The sequence below is a fragment of the Pan paniscus genome, chromosome 8, assembly GCF_029289425.2.
Source record: "Pan paniscus chromosome 8, NHGRI_mPanPan1-v2.0_pri, whole genome shotgun sequence".
Classification (NCBI taxonomy): Eukaryota; Metazoa; Chordata; class Mammalia; order Primates; family Hominidae; genus Pan; species Pan paniscus.
Window position 1 is genome coordinate 96,131,920 of NC_073257.2, and position 22,959 is coordinate 96,154,878.

Consider the following 22,959-nt stretch of genomic DNA (forward strand, 5'->3'; position numbering starts at 1 on the left):
CACCAATGGCTTTGTCAGATTTCCTGTTTTACTTCTGTTGCAGTTTTGTCTGTTCTCTCTTTAGTAAACTATCCAAAAAAACCTCTTGATTTTATTGCAACTTAGTGTAATACTTAGGTATTCATTCCATTATCAGAATATTTTGTCTATTTTTGTGAGCCAGTGTCAGGGTGCAATAAATAATGTGCTCTTACTGCTCAGTTAATTTTTTTGGTAGTGTATTTTGCAGACTTTAGAACTGAATCAAGTATTATTTATTGGAAAATGTATATAATTGACATGGAATTTTTAATAGAAAAGCCTATTTTATACTTCTAGAAATTAGAAACTCTTCAGTATAAAGATTCTAGTTTCAGAGATATGCAACTTTAGTTGGTATTAATTGTTATTATGTTTTTTTCTTTTTTCTTGGAGTCGACCAAAGTGGGTTATTTAAACAATTTTCTTGAGTTTCATTGTGTTTGTCACATTTTTTTAAAGTAATTTGATTTTATCTAAAAATAAAACTTAATGTAATGGTTTAGGGGGAAGAAAAAGTTGCTGTACTGTAAAGCTTACAGATTTGTAGAAGTTTTCTTTAGAGGGGTGAAGTGGGTCTTTTATATTAAAAAATGCTAGACTTGTGTCTAACAGGTTTTCATAAAGGTGTTTCTTTGGTCTTGTTTTGATTATTTCATTGTCTGCCACCTAGTTTTCTTTGCAAGTTGATATATGCAGAGTGTCAGAGAATAAAATAATGATTTTTTTAAACTGCTCTTTAACATTTAAAAGATGAGTCTGCCAAAAGGAAGACCTTAACTATTTTCTAGTCTAGGACTTCATTAGTTGGCAGTTAAACATCTTATTTTTAATTTCCATTTTATATCACTAAGACAAATAGTATTTTTCTTCTTTTCTATATTAAGAATTCAACATCGCTATTAGAATTGCATCATATATAATGGGCATAATTTTCTTTTCTAGGATGCTGAGTATCTACATGGATACATTAAATATATTTATGCGAGTTGCAACTATGCTGGCAACTGGAGGCAACAGAAAGAAATGAAGTGACTCAGCTTCTGGCTTCTCTGCTACATCAAACATCTTACTTGTTTAATGGGGCAGATATGCATTAAATAGTTTGTACAAGCAGCTTTCGTTGAAGTTTAGAAGATAAGAAACATGTCATCATGTTTAAATGTTCCGGTAATGTGATGCCTTAGGTCTGCCTTTTTTTCTGGAGAATAAATGCAGTAATCCTCTCCCAAATAAGCACACACATTTTCAATTCTCATGTTTGAGTGATTTTAAAATGTTTTGGTGAATGTGAAAACTAAAGTTTGTGTCATGAGAATGTAAGTGTTTTTTCTACTTTAAAATTTAGTAGGTTCACTGAGTAAGTAAAATTTAGCAAACCTGTGTTTGCATATTTTTTTGGAGGGCAGAATATTGTAATTAATGTCATAAGTGATTTGGAGCTTTGGTAAAGGGACCAGAGAGAAGGAGTCACCTGCAGTCTTTTGTTTTTTTAAATACTTAGAACTTAGCACTTGTGTTATTGATTAGTGAGGAGCCAGTAAGAAACATCTGGGTATTTGGAAACAAGTGGTCATTGTTACATTCATCTGCTGAACTTAACAAAACTGTTCATCCTGAAACAGGCACAGGTGATGCATTCTCCTGCTGTTGCTTCTCAGTGCTCTCTTTCCAATATAGATGTGGTCATGTTTGACTTGTACAGAATGTTAATCATACAGAGAATCCGTGATGGAATTATATATGTGTGTTTTACTTTTGAATGTTACAAAAGGAAATAACTTTAAAACTATTCTCAAGAGAAAATATTCAAAGCATGAAATATGTTGCTTTTTCCAGAATACAAACAGTATACTCATGATTGCTAAGTGTTTTTTTATTTTTGCATATTTATTGAACTGTCTAATTGAATACAGCTTGCTCTTGTCACCTCTTCAAGCTTTCAAGCCTTTATAGAAAAGCTTCTTTGTGGCTTACACTGGAAATTATGAAAGCAGTTTTTCTCCTAAGACTTTTGGTTTCTCGCATTGCCTCTCAGACTAAGCACTAAAAAGCAAAGCAAAACAGAACTAGTTCTGTCTTAATGAAATATATCAACCCAAAAGTGTAATGAGGAAAATGCTTCATTAGTTTCCCCTAGCAGACTTTTACTTCTCTTACACTGCTACACCATTACTTTCTTGAGACATTTGTAAGTTTTTTGATAACAGAAGAGTTATATTTAGAAGTCTTTAATGAAGGGAAAGAAGTCTGTATGATGTCTGAGGTGATTGCTCTTTTTGACAAATGTTTATTACAGTAATCCAGAAATACTGTTAATCATCTCAAAGTATATAGGAGGCTTATTTCTGAAACAAAGGTTTCAGCCAGATGTTGATTCGTCTAATTTTTCCAAGTGAATCATATGCATGCCATTTGAATAGGGATTTCTTCAAGAAAGCAACTTAGTTTCTTGCCAGTATAGTATAGTGCAGTGTGATAAGTACATGATACTTGTAGCTAGACTACCTCTATTTGAATCTCAACTCTTATTTCTTATGTGACCTTGGGCAAATTACTTAACCTCTGTGTGCCCTGTTTCCTCTCCTGTAAAATGAATATATTGGAACCTGTCTTACAGGTTTATGGTTAAACCTGCAGGCACTTAGTAAGCATTACATAAGTCTTAGCTATTGATGCTTTTTTTTTTATTAGTAAAAAATGTAAATGCCAATTTTCTATTTTTCTTCTCCCCATCCTGATACCCATATCAGTGTGATCTTAAAGTGCCTGTTTTCCTTAGTCACCTTTTAGAACCCAAAGTTTATGTCTTTTTTAAATTAATATCACACACAAAATGATATCATTTCAGTGATGGTATCAGGCAGTTTATCTAGAAAACCAAGGATTTTTTTACTGTTTTACTTTTTTTTTAAATAGAGGGGTTCAGTTTGGTCTTAAATTGGGTTCAAACAATCCACTCACCTTGGCCTTCCTAAGTGTCGGCATTACTAGCTTGAGCCACCGCCCCCATCCTGGGTTGTTTTGTTGTTGTTGTTGTCATTGTTGTTGTTAATTTAATGACATTATGTTATTGGACTTCTTCTGACTTTGCTAAGACAATGAAGGCTATGCAAAATAATATATAAAATGTGGCCGGGTGCGGTGGCTCACGCCTGTAATCCCAGCACTTTGGGAGGCCGAGGCAGGCAGATCATGAGGTCAAGAGATGGAGACCATCCTGGCCAACATGGTGAAACCCTGTCTCTACTAAAAATACAAAAGTTAGCTGGGCATGGTGGTGTGCACCTGTAGTCCCAGGTACTTGAGAGGCTGAGGCGGGAGAATCGCTTGAGCCAAGGAGGCAGAGGTTGCCGTGAGCCAAGATCGCGCCACTGCACTCCAGCCTGGCAACAGAGCAAGACTCCGTCTCAAAAAGATAAATAAATAAATAACATATAAAAGGTAAGCTGATATATAAAATGTGATCATTTGTAAAATATACCAGTTGTAAATGGTAATAGAAAAAAATCACTAGTTTCTTGGCTCTTAACATACCACAGAGTTTTTGTTTTTGTTTTCGTCATTCACAGCGAAGAGTAATGACCTGCAGAGTGATAGGCTTTAGGTAAAAAAGTAAATGTCCATTTTTCATTTTCTGACATCGTCTGAAATACTAAAGGATAAATGAAACGTGTTTTAAAATAATCCCGAGAAAAAAGGCCCTTTGAGTTGTTGCTTAAAATGGCATCTACTGAACAGTCAGAAAACATGAATTTTTTATGTAACAGGTGCCATGCTAGCTGGGCCCAGGGGAGACAATGATGAATAAAAGTAATTGCCTTCTAAAGCATATCAAATCCGTGTAAACACGGCCATAGGCCATTGGATGAGTGTCACAGAAAGGTAAGCAAAATGGAAATGCAGACTGAATAATAAGTTTCTAAGATGGCCCAGGAGGAAATTTTCAAGAGTAAGCATAGTAGGTAAAGCACACAGAAAAAGGTAGTATGGGCATTTCATACAATGGATGCTTGATGGGGGAGGGTTGCAGGGAGAGATGGACAAAGTGGAAAAAGATGGTAAGAAATGGAAATTCTCTTGAAGCTGGATTTCCCACTTGCTGCGGGTGTGTGCTTTGCTTAACATGTTAAAACCTCCAGGCGTGGTGGCTCATGCCTGTAATCCCAACACTTCGGGAGGCTGAGGCAGGAGGATTGCTTGAGCCCAGGAGTTCAAGACCACTCTGCACAACAAAAAAAACCCATCTCTACCAAAAATTTAAAAATCAGCAGGGTGCAGTGGCGCATGCCTGTAGTCCCAGCTACTCAGGAGGATTGCTTAAGTCTAGCATTTCGAAGCTGCGATTGTGCCACTGCACTCCTGCTGGGCAAAAAAAAAAAAAAAAAACTAGGAAGACAGGCAGGCATGTTTACCTTGAAATTGTATCTGGGTAACGTGTCCAGGTTAAAGGTACTAAAACTGAGTGATACCCAAGACATATAATTCCAGTGGGGTAGGGTGGCCCAGCTACACTAGTAATAGCTGCTGTTTGAATTGAACTCTTTGCCCAAAGTTTGATCTTTGCACAAGGTCATATGGCTGGGAAGAATAATGAGACAAACTCCCTAACCAATTATGCCGGGAGGATAGATGATAGATCTAAAATCGTGTTTGACATAGCCATATAAAAGAAAGCAAGCTTGTCCTTATAGAGTTAGCTGGAGGCCATCATCCTGTTACAAACAACAAATTAACCCAGGAACAAAAAAACAAATGCCCCATGTTCTCACAAATGGGAACTAAACATTGGCTACTCATGGACATAAAGATGGTAATAATAGATACCTGGGATTCCTAGAGGAAGGAGTGGGGCAAGGGTTGAAAACCTATTGGACACTATGCTCAGTATCTGCGTGATGGGATCATTGGTACTCCAAACCTCAGCATCATGCAATATACACAAGTAACAACCTGCACATGTATTCCATGAATCCAAAGTAAAAGTTGAAGAAGTAGAATTTTGCTTGAGAATCACAAAAGCACTATACAAATTAAATAGGTTGAGATTGTATTAAAGTGTAAGTCACTTTTAAAATCTTGGGAATCAGTATTCTGAGTAAATTAAAGGAAATAGAACAGGAACATTTTAGTTTTTTGTGAAAAAAAATTGACCTCAGTGAAGGATACTGGAAATCATCGTGCCTTCCTCACATCTATTTCTTATGGTACAAAATAGTCCTTTTTTGTATTGCCCAGTTCACTCCGAGCTACAAATCAAACCATCTTTTAAGGTCAATTTCATCAATAAGATGAAATCCTAAATGCATTCCATTTTTAACTAGCACAAAATGGAAATGACTTTTCAGGAATAGATTAGAAAGCTATGACCTTGAGGACTTTCCACCTTTAAAGTAAGATTCTTTTGTGAAGCAATTCAGGAAGATGGACAGTGAACATTCAATTCATTAACATCTGAGAACCATGAAGAGAGTATTTTTTGCCACAAGCAAAAATGAACCTAAATAAAAGACTGGTGGGGGAGGAGAATCATAACGACCATTGTGGCCCGCATCTCATGGGCTGCTGCGCAGTTAGCATGAGGGGAGGCCTTGCACAAGCTCTTCCCCTCAGCCTCAGCATCCTGTTCTGCCTCATTTGTGGCTTGCGTCAGACTGAGTCACCCAGCGCAATGTCACTCTTCCTCAGGGGACTTCTCTCAACTTTCCACCTTCCACAGAGAGCTTGATGGATGGTGAGGTTGTTGCAACCTCACTGGATACAGATAGTAGAAGTGCGAGGATCCGTGTGGCTACACTCAAGAGATAAAATTAATGTGTTCTGGCAGGACTGAATGGACGTTTTTCCTCACAACCGTATACGCAAGTTTAGTAGTTTTTAAACATTCAATTTATGCTTTCCACTGGGCAATTTGTAAAAGCAGCATGATGACCCACAGGTATGGTGTCAGTGGGCCATCATTCCTCCAAGTTAACCCTCCATATGCCTGACATGGATTTTCTCACCTGTGTCCCCAGAGTGTTTTTACACAGTCAACAGAGAAAACAGGTCCATGGCCATCTCATTGGAGGAATGTTACAGGTTTATTTTATTTGCTTAGTAGTTGAATTATCTCATTTCTAAGATACAGCATTTTTTGCATTTCATTTCTGAAGTGCATATTCTATTTCAGGATTTTTTTTTTTTTTTTTTCAAAACTAGCATGTCTTAAAGTCAGTGGCATTTTAAAATGGAAAAAAATTTGCCGGTGGTTTTCTTTTTCCCATGATTTTCTAATACTTCACTGTCCTGTAAGAACAGATATCTAAAGCATTGTCTTTTGATAAATGACCTCAGTAACTAATTATTACTTATTTATGATTCAGAGGGGATCTTCTGAAGTACAAACAAGCTCACCCCACCCAGTTATGTACTTTTTTGAAGATTTTTTCTTTTTTCTTTTTTTTTTTTTTTTTTTTGCTTAAACAACAAAAATTTATTTTCTTACAGTTCTGGAGGCTAGAAATCCAAGTCCAAGGTTCCAGCATGTTCTGTTTTTGGTGAAGGATCACTTTTATTTTTCTGAGACCGAAGTGCTGGGATTACAGGCGTGAGCCACCACACTCAGTCAAGGATCACTTTCTAGCTTGTAGATGGCAGCCTTCTTGCTGTGTCCTCACATGGTGGGGTTGCGGGAGGAAGAGAGAAGGCCCAGTTACATACTTTTAAGTATGCAGGCTGAACGGACTGAGGTCAGCAACACAGAATGACTCCCAAACAGGAATATAAATGGAAGTTAAGAGAGGGCACGTTACTGGTTTGGTAAGATCTGTTAGTAGAGTTAGGGATTTAATAGGTTCATTCCATTTGGTACACCTTGAGGGAATGAACTGTTAGCACCAGCTGTGGGGAAACACAAGGATGAATGGCTGGAAACCCATCATTCTAGAAGACAGCATCCAATGAGCAGTGGGAGTGGGTAGTTGCTAGGAGGATCTAATTCTAGTGAAAGAAGGCAGTGCTGGAGGCAGAAGCCTTTACTGTGGGTGGGGAATGTTAATCATTAGAAGCCACTGTTTTAAGAGATTAAATCAACATTTATTAGACACTCTAAAGTACGAGAGTAGTTAAATGATAAGAAATAGCAACACACACTTCAATGATTCAAGGTAATTATAAAATCATTATCCAGAAATTACAAGAGGTTTATTCAGACTAATTGCCACAGGAGTTCAGAGGACGGAAGCAAATATGAGGAGTGCATATAGGGACATTTGAGTCCAAACGCGCCAGCCCAGAAGGGTTGGTACTTTGTGGAAAGGGGAATGTCTGGCCTGGCTCGCATGTGTAGCATCATGGGGAGTTCCTGATCTCCTTTGCAGAGAACCTAACCTTCTCTGCCTGCAAGACCCTGACAAAAATGTGGGTATTCTTGAAAAGCTATAAAATGTCCTTCAGGACTCTGCTGTGTGACAATGAAATGACGCCACCCTTAACCACACTGTTTCTCAGAAGATGCAAGCATGATTGCCTTCCTCATTTAAATAGAACAGTTATTTAAAAAGAAGTTGGAGACATTATGACAAGACTTTCACTGTTATTAATTCTGAGTGGCAGAAAAAAATGGGCATTTGATAAGAAAATGGGGCTTTTGGTATCTTTTTTAGTACATTATAGCTGCCCTTAAGTAATTTTGTAAAAGGCAAAGGACACATGGGGAGAAAATGAAAATTATGGAAACACTTTACAAGGAGCTTTCCAGATCTTGGAACTAGTGGAATGGCCCAGGAAAGCAGTCTCTCCGCCCTGCGGAACTGAACCCAGGGCCTTCAGGGTCCTCCTGGCCTGGCTCCTTCTGTGAGGTTGAAGTTTACCCCGGAGTACATGGCCCTAGCTGCACCTCCCACGTCCCTGCCCTTTCCTGGGGGTGCTAGGTGTGGGGTTGAAAATGCGGAGGCAAGGTGACACATGTCTGCTGGGAAGCCTGCTGTCAAATTGCAAAGTACAGAACAGACGCTGACAAACAGGATCCATCCCAGCCCTACCTGCGGTTTTCCAGCTCTAAGCACCTGCAAAAGAGGAAAGCTTTGGCACTGCTAATCCTCCTTTCTACACAACCTCCCTCCCTCCTGCCCGAGTTCCTCCTCGCACTTGCTCTGTTTGTCCTCTCACCTTTCTCTGTCAAAATCTGCGCTTGGATATGGGCCTAGGATCAGTCATTTGGACCTAAATTTCAGTGTGTGTGCTTCCTTTGCCTCAAATTGTGGCAAGAAAAATAGTCATTCCTCATTAAAGCAGTATCAGCTATCCTTGAGCACAAGTGGGAGGTTGGGTATTTTTTGGAGACAGATTGCTGTTGAAAAAGAAAGGAAGATCAGCAGTCCCACTACTGGCTATATATTCTAGGGGAATTTAATCAGTATCTCGAAGAGATATCTGTACTCCTGTTTATCACAGCACTATTCATGATGGCCAAGATGTGGAATCAAGCTAACTGTCCATTAACAGATGAATAGATAAGGAAAATGTGCTATATATACACAATGGAATGCCACTCAAAAAATGCCTTTAAAAAGAATGAAATTCTGTTACTAGCAACAACAAGGATGAACCTGGAGGACCTTATGTTAAGAGAAATAAGCCAGGTACAGAAAGACAAAAAATGCACATTTTCATTTCCATGTGGGATCTAAATCAAACTCATACAAGCGGAGAGTAGAGTGGTGGTTACCAGGGGCTGGTGGGTGGGGGGGAATGAGGAGGTGTTATAAATGATGTGTATTTATGGTGATGGATATGGTAATTAGTTTGATTCCATGATTCCACACTGTGTACATATAACATCACTGTGTCTGCCATGATAATATATTATTATAATTTATCAAAAAATTAATTTTAAAATATACTTCATTATCATATTATAAATTAAAAATGAGAATTCTGCAGTAACTGGAAATCTAAGCCAGTGGTTACGACGTTAACCAAAAAGATCCAGAAGTTTAAAAAAAAAATTCCTGGGGAATAGTATTACATTTTGGATCAGTGTTAAGTTCAATTTCACTAGAATTTCAGGGTCAGAATGGCCTTGTTAGTTGAGTGTTCTAAACTCTTTTATCTGTAGTTAGGTACGATGGCATGTGCCTATAGTTCCAGCTGCCTGGGAGGCTAAGGTGGGAAGATCACTTGAGCCCAAGAGTTTGTTGATGAAAAGAATCCAACTCTGTAAAATATTTGAAGAGATTTATTCTAAGCCAACTATGCATGACGATGGCCCATGACAGAACCCAGGAGATCACGAGAACATGTGCTCAAGGTGGTTGGGCTATAGCTTGGTGTTGTACATTTTAGGGAGACTTAAGATTTCGATGAATGCAGGTAAGATGTATATTGGTTCAGTACGGAAAGGTGGGACTACTCAGAGGGCTGGGGGACTTCCAGATCATAGGTGGATTCAAAGATTTTCTGAATAGCAATTTGTTGAAAGTTTATCTAAAGATCTAGAATCAATTGAAGGGATTGTGTGGGTTAAGATAAGAGGTTGTGGAGACCAAGGTTCTTCTTATGCAGATGAAGCCTCCAGGTGGCAGGCTTCAGAGAGAATCGATTATAAATGCTTCTTATCAGACTGGGTACTAGACTCTTAGTTAATTCTCTCCTGGATCTGGAAAAAGACCTGGAAAAGGATGAAAATCAACTCTACAGAATGTTGATTTTCCCCTCGAGACAGCTTTGCAGGGCCATTTCAGAATATGTCAAAGAAATACATTTTGGAGGTAAAATACGTATTTTTTTCAGGGCCTGCTAGCTGTAATATTGCTACAAAGAGTCTTTTGTCAGTCTTCAGGTCTCTATTTTAACGTTAATGCTGGTCAGCTGTGCCTGAATTCCAACGGGAGGAGGGGGTAATGAGGCCTGTCTTCCCACCCATTCCCATCATGCCTGAACTAGCGTTTTAGGTTTACTTTAGAGTGTCCTTGGCCCAGAGGAGGAGTCCACTCAATTGGTTGGGGGTGGGGCTTAGAATTTACTTTTGGTTTACAAGTTTGAGGCTGCAGGGCACATAATGTTATTGCACCTGTGAATAGGCACAGTACTGCAGCATGAGCAGCATAGCCAGAGGAGACCCTGTCTCAAAAAAGTAAAAGCCTTTTATCCTTAACTATTGTAATACTCAATTATAATAAACGTGGGGGGTAAGAAAAATTGAGAAAGGAAGGGAAAGCTATGTACCCCATTTCTGAAAATTGGCCACCTAAAATAATAAAAAATTATGTTCATATTGCATGGCACTTTTAACATTACACTCTCATCCAGTGAATCTGTTCCTCTCCAGCTGCATCTACTATTTTACATCGAAAATAACAAAGGCACAGAGAAGTTGAGCAACTTGTGCAGGTCACACAGCTAAAACATAGGAGAGCGCTGGTTAGAGCATGGATCATGTGGCTGTAGAGCCTGTGCTTTTTTAACAAGTGTAGTGGAGGTAGAAAGACACCAAATACAAGGGTCCTGAGTCCCCCACTTTAGGCTGAAACTTGGGCTGGGTATGAAGGGGTGGGGGCAAAAGACAGAAACTCCAGAGAGAGAGAGAGCAAGGCCAAACATGAAGGGGGTATGCTTATCAAGAGCTCAGGGACTGGTTTCACACATGCTTCAACACCAACCTAGAGTGGCCATGGGAGAATGAAAGACATTGCCTTCTAGTCTCATCTTTGTGGCATAGTGGAGATCATGACATTTCAGCACATTCCCTGCGGAGGAGTCTGCAGGCCTGCTAGCTGCTGCCATAGTGAGGCAGGGTAGCCCTACCACCAATGCTATGGTGGACAGATCAACCCAGGGTACAGGGAGACAATAAACAATGTAAACCCCAAATAATATTATAAGCCCCTCAACTGACTGATGGACTCCTTTGCTCTTGGCCAAGGGAATTCCAAAGTAAACCTGAAAAAACTAGTTCAGGCCATGATAAGAAGAGGAGGTCGGATATGCCTCATTATACTCTCCTCCTTTGGAATTCAGGCACAACTAAACAATATTAACCTTAAAACAAATCCCAGCATTTTGGGAGGCCGAGGTGGGCGGATCACAAGGTCAGGAGATCAAGACAATCCTGGCTAACACGGTGAAACCCCGTCTCTACTAAAAATAGAAAAATTAGCCGGGCGTGGTGGCAGGCGCCTGTAATCCCAGCTACTCAGGAGACTGAGGCAGGAGAATGGCGTGAACCCGGGAGGCGGAGCTTGCAGTGAGCCGAGATCGTGCCACTGCACTCCAGCCTGGGGGACAGCGTGAAACTCCCTCTTAAAAAAAAAAAAAAAAAAAAAATTAAAACAGAGATTTAAGACTAATAAAACAGACTTTTTATAGCAATAAGATACCAAATTCCAGCCTGACTCTAGTGTAGTATCACATGACAGATAGTAAGCCCTGAAGGAAATTGAAATATTTTACCCCAACATATACTTCTTCGACGTATTTTGAAATGGTTCTGCAAAGCTGTCTCTTGTGTGGAAAATCTACCTTCTGTAGAGAATCCCCACCCTTTCCAGGTCTTCTCCCTGATCCGGGACAAAATTAACTAAGAGTCTGGTGCCTTTAAAGGTCTGACAAGAGCTCCGAAGCCAGCTACCTAGAGACTTCATCTGCATAATAAGAACCTTGGTCTCCACAACCTCGTATCTTAACCCAGACATTCCTTTCGATTAATCCCAGGTCTCCACCTATGACCTGGAACCACCACCCCTTCGAATTGTCCCACCTTTCTGTACATAACTATTACTTGAAAGCGGTCCCAATCCAGACTCCAAGAGAGGGTTCTTGGACATCGTGCAAGAAAGAATTCCAGGTGAGTCCACAGAGTAAAGTGAAAGCAAGTTTATTAAGAAAATAAAGGAATAAAGAATGGCACCACACCCTGGGCCTGGTAGTTAAAGATCGACCCCTGACCTAATCGGTTATTTGCATAAAAAAGCACTGTGAAGATCCCTGTCCTGTTCTGTTCCATTCCAATTACCTGTGTATGCATCCCACAGTCTCGTCCCCACTGCTTGCTCAATCGATCACCACCCTCTCACATGGACCTCCTTAGAGTTGTGAGCCCTTAAAAGGGACAGGAATTGTTTACTCGGGGAGCTCGGCTCTAGAGACAGGAGTCTTGCTGATACTCCCAGCCGAATAAACCGCTTCCTTCTTTAACTCAGTGTCTGAGGGGTTTTTTTCTGCGGCTCTTCCTGCTACATCCCTAAAATGTATAAAACCAAGCTGTAGCCCAACTACCCTGGGCACATGTTCTCAGGATTTCCTAGGGCTGTGTCATGTGCTGTTGGTCACTCATATTTGGCTCAGAATAAATCTTTTCAAATATACAGAGTTTTACTCTTTTTGTTGATAAACAGTGGGAAAATTCACAGCACCCACAAGAGCCAAGGGTGTCCTCAAAAGGATCGGGGGTTGAGGGAACAGATACTGGACAGACATACCAGCTTTGACCTCAGCAGCAGGATGCCCAGAGGCGGTAGGCTGGAGACTTACAAGGAAGTTCGGACTAACTAAAAATAGAGGAAACTATTGGGTTTTTGTACAGGTTGTGGCGAGTGTGTGTACACTGAACATCAATGTTGTGAGTTATTCTCAATTGTGCATGAGCTCTCACGGAACTCTGGAAAGAAACTTTGGAGTCAGACAGATCTGGTTCCAGTTGAAAAATTCCCATAACCTTTTTTATGGAGTGAAGGGAAGGTTCCCTTTCCCTGTTGAGTAAGGTAACAAGTAAATGCCTGTCTCCCTGAAGTGGGGAGATAATTAAATGAGGGGACAAGCAAAGGATGGTGCCCAGGCCTGGTGCCTCCCTTCATTATAAGCTGAGCTGCAGTTTGCTAAGTAAATAAGGTGGGAGAGTCATTTCTGATCAATGTTGGGGTCTATAAAACACTTTTGAAAGAAGAGCATGGTGACTGGGAGTGAAGTGTGGGACTCATGCCCAGAGTGGTTTGCCAGTAAAGGGTGGAGATGCTCCAGGCAATTTCCTAACTGGCCTTAGAAATTACAAATTAAATTGAAAAAAAAAAAAGTCTTCCTTACAAATTCCCCAGGGTGTCAGGTGTGTCTCTGGAGAACTTTTCTTCTCAGGAAGGGAGGCAAGTTTTCAAAATCACCTTTGGAAATCATCTAAAGCCTCAAATTTGAGTATTTTTTGTACCAAAACTGCTTATGCTCAAAACTAACAGGTGTTCCTGTTAAAATGCCTCTCATTTTCACCTTTCTCAGCTCAACATGAGATTTTGAATTTTCTAAAGAGCCCGAGGTGTTTCTTCCTTTTTTAAAGCAAGAATTTGACAGCTCTCTTTGAAATGTTAAAAGCAGGTGAAAATCTGTGAACAGTGATTGTCCCTGGGGAGTGGAGTTGAGGCAGAACTTACACTTTACGCCCTGTGTTATTTAAATTAATGTGGCATGGATTGCTTCAGTCATTTTTCTGTAAGTGTTTTAAAAGCAGGTAGAATTTTTTGACATCTGAATCTTTTCTTCCTTAGAAATATATGGTCCTAGGAAAACCTGCAAATCTGTGAATTGTATGTGTGAGTAGGGAAGGAAGAGAGCCCCTGAGATAGGAAATTCTTCCTGCTCTTAGCAGAGACTAGTGCCCTTAGTCTCTGTTCTTCAGTGAGAAGAAGAGCTGTGTTGAGAACCTAAAGTCTTTCTGACTCCATGGCTGAGTGGTTGAGGGATCTTGAGAAAATGACCAAAGACCTGGTTCAGTTGATCAGTGGATCCAGATGAATCTTTCTCTTCACTAACCTCAGAGTCTGCCCCTAATTCCTGCACCACTGCTAAGCGATTACCGTGAGCTTTAAGAGTTGGCCTAGTCCGTAGCTGAACTCTGTCAGCTAGCTTGTTCTTTTCCCCTCTGATAATGGTTTGCCAAAAGCAGCAAGGAACTATTTCAACAAAAAACAGGTAACAGGTGAGTGTTAGCTGAAGATGTGATGCTGCCCAGAGAACTCATGACAACACCCTCAAATGAGCCCTGAGAAAAATAAAATTGTGGTGCTGATCCTTGATATGGAACATGGATGTAATTCTAACCTTAGGAAGCACCGTTAGGGAATGTTGCTGAGTTTATTAACCCTTACAGGCATTCCAAATAAGAGCAGTGTCCCAGCTAGCAATGCAGCCTCAAGAGGAACCCCACCTCTTCCTCGCCCTCAAGCCTCTCTTGGGCTCCAGCTCTGCAATTGTCCCTGGTAGACTCCTGGGGTCTTCCTGCCCCTATCCTCTGCTGTGGCTGCTGTCCACTTCGCACAGATATCAGGACTCAGAGCATAGTCTGCAAAGAGTCTCTCTGGGGCCAGTCAGGTAACTGACATAGCATGATGTGTAGTTCAAAGAAACCAGTTTATTTATGTGGATCAATTTTAGTTTTTGCAAATGCATAAAAGCATGAGGGCAGCCCATCAAAATGTCTCCTGCCATTGATTTGCCCACTGAGCAGCCTGAGCACGTGGTTTAAATTGCTTCTCTAATCTGTGACAAAAATAGAAGACCAATGAAGTGCACCATTGGCCAGTATCTGGCAGTGGGCAATGTCTGAATTGGCTTCCAGGAACCAGGGAGATCCTGAAGTGTTGAACCAGGTACTGGCATCTTCCCATATGTCCTTCAAGCTTGGAACAAGCATCAGATTTTTTGGTTAGAAGTTCATCCTTAGGCCGGGCGCTGTGACTCACACCTGTAATCTCAGCACTTTGGGAGGCCGAGGCGGGCGGACCACCTGAGGTCGGGAGTTTGAGACCAGCTTGACCAACATGGAGAAACTGTCTCTACTAAAAATACAAAATTAGCCAGGCATGGTGGCGCATGCCTGTAATCCCAGCTACTCAGGAGGCTGAGGCAGGAGAATCTCTTGAACCCGGAGGGCGAAGGTTGTGGTGAGCTAGGATCGTGCCATTGCATTCTAGCCTGGGTAACAAGAGTGAAACTCTGTCTCAAAAAAAAAAAGACGGTCATCGTTATTAAGGCAAAGGACAGGTGGGCACCACATTGCAAGGGCAAACGCAGTTCTGTGCATGACACAAAATTCACATTTTTTCTTTTTCTTTCTTTCTTTTTTTTTTTTTTTTGAGATGGAGTCTCGCTCTGTCACCCAGGCTGGAGTGCAGTGGCATGATCTTGGCTTACTGCAAACTCTGCCTCCCGAGTTCAAACAATTCTCCTGCCTCAGCTTCCTGAGTAGCTGGGATTACAGGCACGTGCCACCATGTCTGGCTAATTTTTGTATTTTTAGTGGAGATGGGGTTTCACCATGTTGGTCAGGCTGGTCTCAAATTCCTGACCTCATGATCCACCCACCTCAGCCTCCCAAAGTGCTGGTATTACAGGCGTGAGCCACTGCACCCAGCCAAAATTCACATTCTTTCTTCAGCCAGGGGCAATCCCCAACCCATGCTCAACAACTTGGAAACAACCTCCCACACATCTTAGCATTGTCATTGCTGGAAGAGAATTTGCATGCTCCTCAATTCTTATATCCTCTAGGCATTGGGCTTGCTTTCCTCCTCTTGCTCAAGTCTGACCTTCCGGATGACAGCTTGCTGGGGCCAGGTGGGCAGGTGTCACAGTGGACCTTCAGCACACCCAAGACATTGCAGAGCTCTGCACTGCTCAGAGCTGACCAGAGAGGCCCGACCATGCATAAAGGTGCAACAGGCCCACATGGCCTGCCCCTACCCACAGGGATCCTGCCCATCATTTCTCCTGGGCTCAGGTCTTGAGTCTCCAGCAGCTCACTATCCAGTGGGAAACAACAGGCTGAGGTAAAGGTCATAGCATGCATTAACACTACCTGTACCAGGGGCCAGGGAAGGCTTCAAGGCAGGGAGATTCTTGAGCTGGGGCTGGAAGCATGAGCAGAGCTGGTTTTATAGCAGGATGAGCTGCAGACAAAACCTCTCAGACACCGAGTTGTGGAAGGAAGGGCTTTATTCAGCTGGGAGCATCAGCAAGCTACTGCCTTAAAATCCAAGCTCCCCAAATACTCAATTTCTGTCCCTTTTAAGGGTTCACAACACTAAAGATTTCACATGAAAGGGTCGTGATTGATTTGAGCAAGCAGGCGGTACATGACAGGGGCTGCATGCACCGGTGGTCAGAGAGAAACAGAACAGGGCAGGGAGTTTCACAGTGTTCTTCTATACAATGTCTGGAATCTATGAATAACATCAGTTTCTAAGTTATGAGTTGATTTTTAACTACTGGGTTTAGGCCAGACAGGCCCAGGCCTGGTTTCAGGCCTGGCACCAGGCTGCCTGTCTTTGGTTTTACTTCCTTGTTTTTTCTTAAAAGAGGTACTGAGTATAAAACAACATAAAACAATATGAGAGGGTCTCTCTCTCTTCCCTCATTTCCCCCCTTTGAGACTCTCAGTTTTTATTAGTGGGAGTTCTGAGTCTTATTTTTGCTACTTATGTCTTTTTGTGCAATAGATTGATAGTGATTTATATAGTATGCTTCTGCTAAAGCATTTTGGTGAACTAAGGTCGTGACGAAGCTTTTTATCATTTGGAGAAATACAGGTATCAGACAAAGGAGCAGTAAGCAGGTTTCTATTACTATTATTACTCTTATTATAAGAGTTTTAAATTCTTTCATTGCCGGGAACCAATTTGCAAACATGGCTCCCGGATTGAGCCCGTGCCACACTTGCATGGGTACATGTGCCAGTTTTGTTATATCTTTAACTATATTTTTGACTACTTGCCCTTGATCATTTATGTGTAGACAACAATTAGTAAGGTTAAATTTTTTACAAACTTCTCCTTCAGCTTCTAGCAAGTAGTCAAGAGCTAGTCTATTTTGATAGCATTTCTCATCAGAGTCTCTTGCCAGGCAAGAACAGTCAAGGCTTGACCGGTTTTATTAGTAATAATTTCTAAAACCACTTGTAACCATATGATTTGGTTGAGCATGTAGATGGGGGTTCGATATCCTCATGAGCCATCTTGTGCCTAAGTGGCGGGTCTATAGTATTGTATGATTCTTTCAGGGGGCCATTCATTATTTTCTAATCACCTATGGCTATGCTTCATTTTTCATGGGAAGCATACACTAGGAAGCCTAGAAGTTCACCTGTTTTTATTGGCAGTAAGAAGAAAGATGGCTTAATGGTGCCAATTACACAGCTACCTGTCCAATTACACAGCTACCTGTCCACTGATCAGGCAGCTTAGCATAAGCTCTGTGTCCACATATCCAGTATAACCTGGTGGGGGCCGTCCAGTCCCAGTGGAATTCTGGGTGGGCCCAAACAGTCTGCAACTTTGGAAATTTACTGAATGGATTTCTTTCTGTGTAATTGGAACTCCACCATTAACTGTTTTTGTGGTACCATTATACAGCTTTTGCCTAAGACAACTAAGCTGCCTTATGGGATGAGTTAATCCTTTTCCTTCTGTAGCTATGCAATACTGTCCAATAATTGAGACTTTTAGAACCTAGAGATGATCAGGGTGATTTTTTTGGGCTGGAAATTCATCAGGAACTGGGTCTGTAGGCACTAATTCTTGGGCTTCTTATGGCCATTGATCTCTTATTACAGTTTCTCCACAAACATAACATGAGGTGACTTGTAGAGACTGGGCTACATGTTCGGCTAATTACAAAAACCAATGTTTAGTTTTTCCGGGAATCTCAGGTACTGGCACACTTAGTTCATCATAGAAAGTCTGAAATATTTGTTCTGGAGAGCGTTTTTGAACCTCTTCTTTTATTAGGATGCTTACACTAGGATCCAGTCCTTTTCCGTCAATGCCTAATGTTACATATTTTTCTTTATTCCACTTTGGGTCTGAGGGGTTTGTGATTATCAATGTTAAAAGGTTGCAGCTCCCACTCATGCAGGAGGGGCTGACTTTTCCTTTTTGGAGCCAAACAGGTTCTTTTTTATCTTCTTTTTAAGTAGCCTAAATGACACAAGACCAGTATTGACACATCTCACATAAATATGATTTTTGACAGATGTACTTATTTTCTGCTGTGTAACTTTTTTCCCAATCTAGAGAACCATATCCTATCCCATGCTGTTTACTATTAATAGTAGCACAGGCGTCAAATTTTAAAGTTACATTTTTGGGGACCCCTCTTTCTTCTGCTCTAGCTATTACTTTACTTGTGTCACCTAGAAAAGGACCAGTCCTTAATTTTATTTTAAAAACTGTGATCACGGGAGGCTTAAAGTGGGTCATAACATGCATCAGGTCGGTTATTTCCTGGGCTGCATACCTTGGATACAATAGCATTATACAAACAACTTTCTTTTAGAGTCCTGGCACACTTATAATAACCATAAAATAATAGGACTGTAGCAATCTTTTGTCCTACCTCAGTGACTTGATGTATACTGAAAATAGTTCTCAGTCTGAGGAAGGTCAGTTGAAGTCCTTACTGTACAAGTCCAAATTTTAAGGAAAATTATTCCCGCGATGAGTTTCCTCATGCTTCGGCCATGCATGAACCAGTCAGCTTCCGGGTGTGACTGGAGCAGGGCTTGTCGTCTTCTTCAGAGTCACTTTGCAGGGGTTGGTGAAGCTGCTCCCATCCACGTACAGCTCCAAGTCTACTGATGTTTAAGGGTGGTCTCGGTGGTTGGGCCTACGAGAATAAACTGAGTCCAATACTTCTACACAGTTATGTTTAACTGGGCTCTCTGATACCGGGAGCAAGGTGGCAGAGTTTAGGGTGTTGCAAACTTCAATGGTTATGCGGGAATTTTCACAGAGCAAGCTTTGGTATCTAGTTAGTCTAGCATTCATTAGCTAATGGTGTCCTTTGGTATTTATTAAAATCACCACAGCATACGAGGACTTTAGGTTTTGCCTAAGAGTTAGCTTATTTGCTTCTTGTACTAACAGGGCCATTGCTGCCAGGGCCCTTGCACATGGGGGCCAGCCTTTGGAAACCCCATCAGTTGTTTTGAGAGATAGGCCACTGGCCTTGGCCAGGGCCCTACAGTCTGGGTTAAAACTCCAACTATGATTTTTTCTCTTTCTGACACATAGAGTGTAAAGAGTTTCGTCAGGTCAGGTAGCCTCAGAGCTGGGGCCAACACAAATTTTTCTTTTTAATTCATGAAAAGCTCATTGCTGTTGGTTGTAATAGATGTAGTTTATCTAATCTACATTTTTATTGACTGTCATCTACCAAGATATTGATTTAAATCTTGTAACTAGTTGATTTCAAGCTTTAAATTGATCTGGTATTCCTTGCGGGGCTTCAATTGCATCTAAATAGATGTGAGAGTTGAAAGACCCATAAGGGGCTTCTCTCACTTTATGATGTTTTATTTTATTTTATTTTATTTTTTTCTTCCTCTGGTTGATGAAATGCCAGGGTGAAAGGGATAGCCAAATGGACTAAAGCACAAGTGCCACTCTAGTTATTCAGCAGAGTGCCCAGTAAAGGTCCACCACAATACCACCACACATCCGCTCGGGGATGAACAAGGGCTGACTGATTGATAAGCTCTTGAAAATTCTTGAGCTCGCTGCATCCCTTCAGGTCTCCAAGGAATGCTAAGTCTCCTCCCTGCCACGAGAGACATGAAGTGAACTTAGTGTTGGGAGACGGAAGCTGGATGGCCCTCGGGGGCTGACCCACAGGGACTTCGGGATATAGCAGAGAGAGCTTGGCATGACTTATTACTCCAGGCTGTAGAATCCTGGAAAAGAGCTACCATGCCACCCACGCCTGGTCGACTGGAGGACCACCTTAGTGGAAGGGGGACAATCAGGGCCTCTGGTCTGCCATGTGCACAAGCATAACAATTGCTTTTGTTTAATGTGCAGATGGAATATTTGATCCATTTCAACCAGGCATTTGCATCTTGGTATGCTGTCTTAATTGCCAAAGTTTGTTTTAAGTCTTTAACGTCTATGATCCTCCAGTAAAAGGAATGTTTCCTTTAGTACCTATTTTTATTAGTTTTTAGACCAAAGAAAGTTAAACACCATTTTATATTTAATAATGCTTCTTGTATGATTTTTATACCAGATAAGCTAAATTTTACCCGTATATTAGTGTGTTATTAATGTTAAACTTAATTTTAATAAAACCTTGTAGACATATTTATCCAATTTTTCATGTTTGACCATAAGGTGAGATTTTATAGACTCTTTTTAACCTTTTATAATTTTTGTTAAAGAGCAGGTTGATGCTTTAAGAAAAACCTGTTGCATTTTTACTTTAATGTCCAGTTCACAGAAAAGCTGGATGATACCTTTTTAACTTTAGCTAATATGTTTATACACAGAATTTTCTTTACAATTAATGTTTTAAAACTTGCTTAAACTTTCAAAACAATAATTTTTTAACCTTTTAATGTTGGTAAAAATCCACATTCTTATGCCTCCTTATAATCTTTTTACCAAAGGTATATTTTACTATTTTTATACACCTTGCACATAAACTGTTTCTTCAATAGTACTCAGGAGGCTTTTTTGCATAAATTTTTTTATAACATTTTTTCTTTCACGACTTTCGCCAACAATTCTTCAACATGTCTCAACTTTCTGACTTATTACAAACATTTTTTTTCTTTAAACAACCAGTTAATTTATTTCAGGACAAGAATTTACCATATAACACTCTTTTTACATAAATTCTGCCTCCCCCCCCCCCTTTTTTTTTTTTGAAGATAACCATTCCTTTTTTTAAAGCGAACTTTCTTTATGTCTTTGGACTAGACTGTCTAAGGCCACAAGATTAGAAGTTACCACAATATATGTTATGCTGTTAACTTTTAGCAAACTTCACTTTTGTTGAAAACCTTGTAAGTTTGGGATTTCAATTATCCTTTGCTGTTAATAAGACCTTGTTTAGTCTAAATTAACTTACAATTGGTATAGATGGCCTCTTTTTTTTTTTTCTCTGCTGGTCTTTCCTTGCCTCTCCCAGCTGCTTATGCTGCTGTTCTTTTAACTACTGTGGAGGGGAAGGGGGTCTAAAACCAGCTGTAACTGTCTATGTATGGAAACTGGTCTGGGTGCCTTGGCTTACAGGTTGCCCTGTGTCATACCGTTGAAACAAGGGACCTGTCCAGGCTTCCTTCTGATGACCAACCCACCTCTAATGCTGGCCAGTCTATTTCACACAAAGTTCTAAGTTTTCCTGGTGTCACAGTAACATCGTAATCTCCCTTAAATTCTTTCTTGAAATTTTTATTTTTTTTAACATAGTTCCTAGTGGGGTGGGCTTATTTTTGCCTGACCCATGCTTCTTCAAGACAAAACACCATGCTCACACCACACACACACCACAAAACAAAAAACAGGTAAAAAGGGCACACACACAATTTTGCAGTTTACACCAAACCAAAATCAGAGTATCCAGAAATCCAAGCCAGGTCAAAACTAAAACCAAAGTATCACACAATCTAAGTCAAATCAAAACCAGAACAAAAGTGTCAATGAGGCATGCCGTGGGTGATCAGGCCATGCTTCCACCCAGATGGAGTAGGGCAAGTTCCAAAGACTAGTCTTACCAACTCAAGCCAAGTCAAAACCAGAACAAAATGCCAATACAGGCACACCGTGGGTGATCAGGCCACGCTTCCACTCAGATGGAGTGGGGCAAGTTCCAAAGACTAGTCTTACCAAGTTTTAGATGTCCGGACTCCAAGTGCCAGTTCCTTCCTGGTGTTCAGCCACTGTGTTAATCTTCTGCGGGGTCCTGCTACACGCTGCTCTGGCGAGGCGTTCCACTGGGGCAATTGCCTACCCGGGAGCGCTCTTTGGATCACGTCACTCAGGCTGACCGGAGTTCCCCTCACGGATGCTCCACAGGGCAGGCCTAAGCCGCCTAAGGGGCTGCCTCGGCCGTCCGTCAGTCACCTCGTTTCCCAGTCAGGGAACCAAGAAATGTAGCAGGGTGAGCCGCAGACAAAACCTCTCAGACACTGAGTTGTAGAAGGCAGGGCTTTATTCAGCTGGGAGCATCGGCAAGCTACTGCCTTCAAATCTGAGCTCCCTGAATACACAATTTCTGTTCCTTTTAAGGGCTCACAACACTAAAGATTTCACATGAAAGTGTCGTGATTGATTTGAGCAAGCAGGCGGTACATGACAGGGGCTGCATGCACCGGTGGTCAGAGAGAAACAGAACAGGGCAGGGAGTTTCACAATGTTCTTCTATACAATGTCTGGAATCTATGAATAACATCAGTTTCTAAGTTATGAGTTGATTTTTAACTACTGGGTTTAGGCCAGACAGGCCCAGGCCTGGTTTCAGGCCTGGCGCTGGGCTGCCTGTCTTTGGTTTTACTTCCTTGTTTTTTCTTAAAAGAGGTACTGAGTATAAAACAATATAAAACAATATGAGAGGGTCTCTCTCTTCCCTCAGTTTGGGAGTGGAGGTTTGAGAGCAGCCCAGGCAGAGGCTCATCAGGGTGCATGGGAAACATCCTAGTTTCTTCCGAAAAATATTCCTCCTACCCACCATCTCTCATAGGCCCAGGGGCTCTGAACCCTCTGACACCATCTGAGGCCAGAGCCTAGCAAGTGTTCAGGCACCCGTGCACCATTATTAAAGGGAACTCAGACCCGCTCTGATGGAAAAGGAGCCCAAAGCATTCCTGTCATCAGTCTCTACCTGGCTAAAGGACCCCCGGCCTCCCTTTTGCCAGTCTGATTCCTCTGCTGGTCCAGGAAGCCCACCATGACCTGGCCTACCATGCCACGCCATCTCCGACCCAATCTTAGTCCATCTCTGCAGAGTTTCCCCTCCCTCCCCCACCTTCTGACTGAGCAACCTACGTCCCCTTCCTTCAGTATAGACAGCACTTACAATGCTGTGAGACAGTCACTTGTCTGCACAGCTTCCTCCACCAACAGGAGCTCCTTGAAGCGAGGCACAGTATCTTCTGTGTCCCTGGAGCCAAGCGCATGGCTCAACCCAGGTCACGTGTCCAGT

General features: G+C 41.4%; 1 protein-coding gene and 1 long non-coding RNA gene across 3 annotated transcripts in view; one reads left to right on the forward strand and one right to left on the reverse strand.

The window, feature by feature from the left end:
• The window catches only part of GHITM (growth hormone inducible transmembrane protein), a 16,035-nt gene extending 14,156 nt beyond the window's left edge, over positions 1-1,879 (forward strand). For both annotated transcript variants that reach the window (XM_003828215.5, XM_055093084.2), the window contains exon 9: positions 964-1,879. In XM_003828215.5, coding sequence (XP_003828263.1) covers positions 964-1,048 — 85 coding nt within the window. In that variant the 3' untranslated portion in view covers positions 1,049-1,879. The remainder of the gene's footprint in view (positions 1-963) is intronic.
• LOC129393228 (uncharacterized) lies at positions 1,501-22,027 on the reverse strand. The gene is made up of 2 exons (XR_008619975.1): positions 21,645-22,027; positions 1,501-18,645 (listed from the first exon to the last, which is right to left on the reverse strand). It is a non-coding gene; the product is annotated as an uncharacterized LOC129393228 (long non-coding RNA).
• Positions 22,028-22,959: the final 932 nt, after the last annotated feature.